General features: G+C 41.5%; 1 protein-coding gene across 1 annotated transcript; it reads right to left on the reverse strand.

The window, feature by feature from the left end:
• GPHB5 (glycoprotein hormone subunit beta 5) lies at positions 1-6,695 on the reverse strand. Its single transcript, XM_037501980.2, has 3 exons — positions 5,224-6,695; positions 4,055-4,259; positions 1-234 (listed from the first exon to the last, which is right to left on the reverse strand). Exons 2-3 carry the CDS (start codon positions 4,256-4,258, stop codon positions 46-48), a joined length of 393 nt encoding a protein of 130 aa, XP_037357877.1. The 5' UTR covers position 4,259; positions 5,224-6,695; the 3' UTR covers positions 1-45.
• Between the last annotated feature and the right edge of the window lie 458 nt (positions 6,696-7,153).

Here is a 7,153-nt window from a genome sequence, read left to right on the forward strand (position 1 = left end):
TCTGTGAGGTTCAGGCCACCAGCTGTTGTACAGGCCGCACCAGCTTCAGATGGTCTCGCACTCTGTGGTGTCCGTAGAGCAGGCCCCGCAGTCACAGCGGATGGCCACAGGGTAGGTGTAGAAGGGGTCAACCCCTGGGGCACAGTTGGGCAGCTTGACCGTCACCTGTTTGGTCTCATTGTAGGTGCAGACTCGATGATGAGCTTCAATGTAGGGGGGTTCCAGAATGGGCTTCTGTCCCCACAGGGAGAAAACAAGGAACCCATTAGAACATAGCATCCTGCTTCATTTTCTTGGTGCAACGAACTCACTCCTCATTGGTTGACTTGTTAATCTGTCTCCTCCCAGTAGAAAGCAAAATTGTGAAATCAAGAAGCTGACTTTGTTCGCCACCATAGTCTGAACCCCCAGAAGTGGCCGTGGCACACAGCACATGCTTGAGGCCTATTTCTCAAATGAACAATGTTGATCATAGCAAAAGTCTCTGACTGACTCCTCTCTTCTACCGTCTGTTTCCCCCTATAGTCTATTTACAACAGGGCATGCCCAAGTGAACCTTTTAAAACATGCCAGATCACATCTCCCTTCTGCGCAAAGCCTGGGAGAGACCTCATCTCACTAAGAGTAAAAGTCATTGTTCTTCCCTGAAACTTCCCCTTGCCTATGTCTCTGGGTGACCCCAATTTCTGACTTCCTAACTGCGCCAGTCCCAATTGTCTCCTGACAGTTCCTCAAACCCAACAAGAAATCAGTTCTACTCCAGTGCCTTGGCACTGACTGCCCCACCATCTAAATGCTCTCCTCCCTCAGGACCCACTCCTTCCCAAATCTTAGGTTTCTGTTCAGAGAGCACCCTCTCTGGGGAACATTTCCTGACCAATCTACTTAAATTGCATCACTCCACCTTCAGACCCTGTAACTTCCTATTCCTCTTTCTGCTTTTTTTTCCTCCATAGTGCTTGTTGACACCATGTGACATTATTTTATTTATTTGTCTTGTGTTTCTCTCATTCTAGAAAGTAAGTTCCCTTAGGACAAAGGTCTTTACCTATTTTACTCTCTGTTGTATCTCAACTATCTAGAACAGTCCTGACCCCCAGGAGTCTCAATAGCTACTATTGAATCAATGAAAGAAACCAGAGCAAGGCAGCCTCCTGAGGGTCCTGTGCTCTACCCTGATAACTGAAGGACTCACTTCCCTCCTGCACCTTTTATGAATCTTGAGTTCATCAATAATTTTGATAAACTAAACATATAGACCATAAAATCAGCACAAAGCAGTAAAGTCTCCAATCCTGGGTGAATGAAACAAGTTTGCATATGGAACTCCCAAAATTATAGGCAAAAATTGGCAAATCAGTAAATTTGAAAAAAAAGATAAAATCTCAAATCCTGAAGTTCAGACCTGTTGGGCTTGAACCCTTGCTCTTCCACAAGCTGGAAACCTTGAAGCCTCAGTTTTCTCAGCTGTAAAACAAAATACCTACTTGACAGCACCGCTGTGGCGATCAGCTAAGATAACATAAGTAATGTCCAAGGCCACTCACTAGTAAGTGTTCAGTAAAAGTAACCTGTTCTTATCAGAGCACTCAGAGGAGTAAGGAAGTAATGATAAAAATAATAACTTACAAGATTTCAAAGGACATGACCTTCACTTGTCCTGGGAAATGAGCTGTGTTTAATGCATGAATGTCACGAAAGGCTTCACCTTTGACAAAGGCCATGTAGAGAACTGAACTGAACCTCAGCTGCATTCTTCTTACTTCTCAAATAGCATTTTACCTTTCCTCAGTTTGCTTCCCCTCCTCTTACCCTTGGTAATCTGGAATCCCAGGAAAGGTTGCCAACATAAAATTCAGGAAACCCAGTCAAATTTTAATTTTGAATAAACAACAAAAATATACTGCTGTATAAGTGTGTCCCCAAATATTGGCTAGGAGAAACTTGTACCAAAATTTTTTTTTCAATTGTTGTTTAGCTGACCTTCAAGTTTAACTGGTATCCTGGTTTGGTTTGGTTTTAGTTTTTGCTAAATCTGGCAACCCTAAACCCAGGTCATGAGCAAAGGCTATTTTCAGGAGCAGTTCCATCTTCAAAGTAAAGCCAGTCACTTTGTCATCACTCTGTTAACTTAACATGGGGAGCATTTGCAGACATCCTCCCCAGTTAAGTTACCAAAAATAAATGCTTTATATTGCAGAAGTTTCCAGTCTGCTGGAAAAACAAATATCATTCTTTTATTTATTTTCTAGAAGTAGCCTCCCTTTCCTTAGCACAGTAAAGGCAGAAAGAAAAACTGGTTAACATGAAGGAGAATCTTGCTCTTTAGTGGTCTTCATGCTTCCATTTCTCCAGAGAGAGCACAGTTCTTGCCCGCCCACCAGTGACCCTGACCTCATTAAAGAAGAGAAGATGAACAGAATTTGTCAGAAGATGGGCTAATTAAAGGGAAGCATTCATTTGATATTTTGACCCAGAAAGAGCTCCAAATGGCCCAGATACAGGCTACAAGCAGGACAGGCACCATCAGGGTGATCCCTGATATCAAGAAGGTACAAGTGCCCCCCAAGTATGTTTGCTATCAAGTCAGCCAGGGTCCCCTTAGCAACTGAACTTTCATTTTGCTATTATCTCTTATGCTCCTGAATGATGCAAAGATAAAGCTAGTTTGATAGAGCAGTTTCCTTTAATTTGGGGGTTCCATCACAATAACCCAACCCCATTTATGGGGCCATAGTTTTATCTAAGTCATAGCCGGTTGCTCTCAAAGTCCTTGAATAGAAAAATGTTTTTCCTAAAGGCAATGTCCTCTCAAGTTCCTTACAGAGTTCCAGGTTAGCCTTGATTAGGTTGGAGGATGTATCACTCCAGGTAGAAATCAACCCCTTGTCATTCAACTGGTATTTACCGAATGCGTGTCCATATATGACACTTTGACAAGAGCTATAAAAGGCACAAGAAAGAAGCTCTGTCCTCAAAGATATAACTCCAGTGTGTGTGGTGATGGTAAATCAGAAAGGCTTAGAGAAGCATTCACACAAGACAAAGACGTGGAGAAATAAATTTGATAATGGTGAATAGAAATAAAAATGGCTATAATTAAGGGACCAGAGGTGAGAGCTTTCATGAGGGTAATTTAATAAAACCTTTAAAAATCAGTCTAACAAGACTAGCACTCTGGAAACAGTCAGTGTGAACACAGGTAAACACCGTATTTCTGAGGACCTTGAAAGCTGGCTATTGAATTTGAAGTAGCAGGAGGGCATTAAAGGTTTTGGGGATGGGGTGACAAGTTCACATCTGGCACTTCATTGTAAGCAACTCGGGCCTCCATGGGAAGAGTCAATAGTCAGGATGGTCCTCTTTCTCCTCCTCCCTCAAATTACTCCCCATCTCAACCCAATAGGGTTCTAACATTGCTTGAGATTTTTATTTTGAATGAAGTATTTTAAATGTGATGACTCCAAAAAGATCCGATTATACTTGACTATCCAGGAATTCAGTAGATCTGCCACTGATAATCCCAAAGAATTGTAGGGGAGAAGGGGCAGGCGGAGAGGGGGGTCAGGGGATTCGCAGGTGAGACACTGAAGGAGGGGCTGGGTCCTGCCCTCCCCTGCTGGGTAGGCCTCTCCCTTAGTAACTGTCTGGCTTTTTCACAGGTGGAGGAATCTAGGGAGGAGTTTGAATTACAAGCTTGAATTAAAATTTCCACTGACTCTCTAGGTGACTTTGGGGTCACTCACCCTTTAATTCTCTATGTCATCTATAAAATGGGTGGAATAATAGCACACCTGACCTCCCAGAAGTGATTCCCAAATACATAGATACCATGCAAATTAAATTATTGATTTCATCAGCATTTTGTCAGGGTTTTGTTAAGATTACTTTCTGCAGAGGACTTTTGAAGGATGCCAAATAATTGTTATTCAAAAAAATCCACAGGAAAGGGTAGACAATCCATTGCTGTCTCATTTCATTAAAAAAGTAAACACTTAGGAGTCAAGTGGCTCACCCTGGAGGCATTGTCACTTGGGCCTATCTCCGGACTCACCTCCCAGGTTTCACATCGGCCCCAGCAGGCATCCGTGGTGATACGAAGTCCCCTGCAGCCCGGCTTCTTGGCCAGGAAGGTAAATTCCCTCACGGCACAGCCTACAAAGGTGCGCAGATTCCCGCTGGAGGTGCTGTGGACACAGCCACGGCCAGCCAGGAGCAGGAGGCCCATGGAGCCAAGGAAGAGGTAAGCCACCTTCATGCTGTTCTTCCAGAGGGAAGGAAAGAGGTTATTAACAGATTCAGCTGCCCTCCACAAAGCTGTCAATAATATGTTTGTCATAATCTAAAGGACCTTGCTCTTCATATTTTTGGAGAAATGGTCCAAGAAATTGTAAAAGGCCACAAACCCACAGAGATTCCAAAATTTGCTGTAGTTGGCTCCAGTATTCCATGGACCCACTGTGTTCACTAGACACCAAAGGGCATTCCAGGCTTTTCTTATTGTGACCCAACTCCTGGACTTGACTTGTATATTAAAGAAGTTTGTCCTATGGTCTCTTCAAAATGAACACAAAATCTGAATCACCCCAAAAGTAAAGCATACTCAAGCATAATACATGAATGCCCATAAATTATTTTTATTTAGATCCAAGTACTTGGGTGTGATGCTACATGCCTTTATATTTTCAATGTCATGGAAGGGGGGAAGTAAATAATATTTGTAGGTCCCTTTTGTATTGTTACCAACCCAACCCACTTCAAAACAAAGACATGTGGACAATATTATTAAGCCTAACCCACAGCTCAGTGGCCATTCATAAAAATGCTTGCTACAAACTGCCCTGTTCTATACCCTTGGTGTCATAAACAACTTACGGTGATTCAATTTAAATGTGAATGATGGAAAGCATCAAATATATTTAAACCATAATTCCAATCTACTGCAAGTCTATCCTCTCAGTCTAACTCATTTTCTGTGCTTTTTCAGGAAACAGAATCATCCCTTCCTGCATGGCCCACTAGACAGCACATACCTGGATGCTGAAGTGAGATGGACACTACTCTACTGGATCACCTCCAAAAGCATTACTTCCTAAAACAAGCTGAGAAGTTAATGACTTCCAAATCTGATCTCCTGGTGACTACTTCTGGCTTATCATGTCAGCGGGGCTCTCCAGACGTCCCCTCAGGTGGAATAAAATGACAATCTGGAGAAGCACTTACCTGATTTTGCTGGATCTAACTCTTCTTTTGGAGCTGAAACTTGCACACAAGACTTCAGAAAGTCACGACGAGTGGTAGAAGTTTGCTCTGGGTAAATGTCTCTACCCTGTTACTGGGCTGCTTGATTGCCCAAATATATAGACAGATCTTGTCAATCAAAACAAAAGAGAGGCAGATCCTTACTGGAACCACTAAACACATCAAAGCCCTGGATATAAAGCCAGTCTCTATTTTCCAAAACTGATTAGCTTAAAGGGTGTTGCTTTGTTTCTTAACATCATCTACTGGAACAGAAAGTTACCTTGGTGGGTGACATAATCCCAGGGAAACAGTCAAAGGTAGTTCACCTGGTTCTCTGGGAGAACAAATGCACTGGGGCAAGGTGGATTAAATTTTCCTTTGTGGTAACCACAAGTTTCCTTTGATACAAGTCAGTCTCTAGCAGCTCATGGCAAACTCTTTCCTTTAACTCACAACATGTTTCAATACATTTAAAAAAAGCAAAACAATAATTCTTCCTGGAACAAACTTGGGATCACCAATTGAAAGGATGGAATCACAATAAGAAGGATTATTTTGAAAGTCTTAAAATTAGTTAGGTATTAAATAATATTAATAACACATTAAAATGAATCATAGGGAAAGAACACCAATATGTTCAAAGTGATTATCTTCCAGCATGGAAATGAAACATGACTTTTCATTTATTCTATACAGTTTCCTGCATTTTTCACATTTTTTCATCGAACAGACTTTCATATTAGAAAATCATTTAATATTGATACTTTAACATAGACCAATAAATAAACATTTGTGCTGCATAAAGAGTATTCATTGCTGGTCTAACAGAAGTTTACTGTTTGATTCACAGTTCTTGAAAGTCTAAACTAAGAATGAAACAGTCTTCTTTATCACTATGGAACATAGTTTTTATTCCGGTCTGCAACAGCAGCATACAGATGGATGAAAAAGCTAGCTGTTCAAAGTTGTATTCTGGGTGCTCTAAAAAATAAATGAAGCAGACATTGTTGTTGCCCTTAGGAGTTTACATATCACAGCAAATAATGATGCAGAGAGATTAAGGTGCACATTAAATAAATGATACTAAATAAGTTAAAACATTTCCATTTTCTGCAAAGAAAAGTGTTCTTTAAATAAACACGTCACTGATTAAGGGTTTGATTTTTCAAAGCAGATAACAACCTTCACCGCTAACACATCAATTACCTATCTCTAGTATCAGATTATTGAATGTGTAGAAAATTGAACTGGGCTTGCAATAAAGGACTCCACTCAGCCCTCCATCCTGTCTGTGGCATATCTAGAAATGGGACACGGTGGAAACAACTGTCTACCTGGCATAATCTTCCTTGCCAAGAACTAGCCAGTGGGAGGTGAGCAGTCATCCTGAGGGGGTTCTGAAGAGCTCTGTTCAACCCTTTCAGATTAGACCTGAAACATACATTGTTGAGTCTGCAATGTCACAATATGAAGAAGTGCAGAGCTGTATCATCAATGCCTCCTCCCCATCAGCATTAACCTTTCAATCACAACAATTTATAGTTAATACAGAGCTACGAGGTACCAGGCTTCATGAAATCTGCTATGTTCTCACATATGCTATCCCAAGTCTTGCAACAATTCTGTAAATCAATGATTATTTTCTCCTTTTTACTTTGGGAGAATTGAGGCTCAGTTATTCTGTCATCTTGTTGCTTCCAAAGCACTCCAGATCCCTGGGGATGGCAAATAGGTTTGTTTCATCCCTGAAACCAACTCCAGTGAATTGGAAGTGACTGGAACACTGTGTTGGGCATATGAAACTATTCCCAGTGCAAAGGGCAGTGTCCATCAGTTTCATCACAAGTGTAGAAAAAGAAAGAGTGGAGGCTGCTTTTTGCAGTTCTTGCACTGGGCCATGCCACATGCC

Source organism: Talpa occidentalis, unplaced genomic scaffold, assembly GCF_014898055.3.
Source record: "Talpa occidentalis isolate TD23 unplaced genomic scaffold, MPIMG_talOcc4v2.1 talOcc4.11, whole genome shotgun sequence".
Classification (NCBI taxonomy): Eukaryota; Metazoa; Chordata; class Mammalia; order Eulipotyphla; family Talpidae; genus Talpa; species Talpa occidentalis.

Bases quoted from the DNA above. Each gene is read 5' to 3' on its own strand.
- GPHB5 (XM_037501980.2), bottom strand. From the start codon at position 4,258: ATGAAGGTGGCTTACCTCTTCCTTGGCTCCATGGGCCTCCTGCTCCTG. The intron at 235-4,054 runs GTGAGTCCGGAG...CTGTGGGGACAG, and splicing joins GCCGATGTGAAACCTGGGAG to AAGCCCATTCTGGAACCCCC.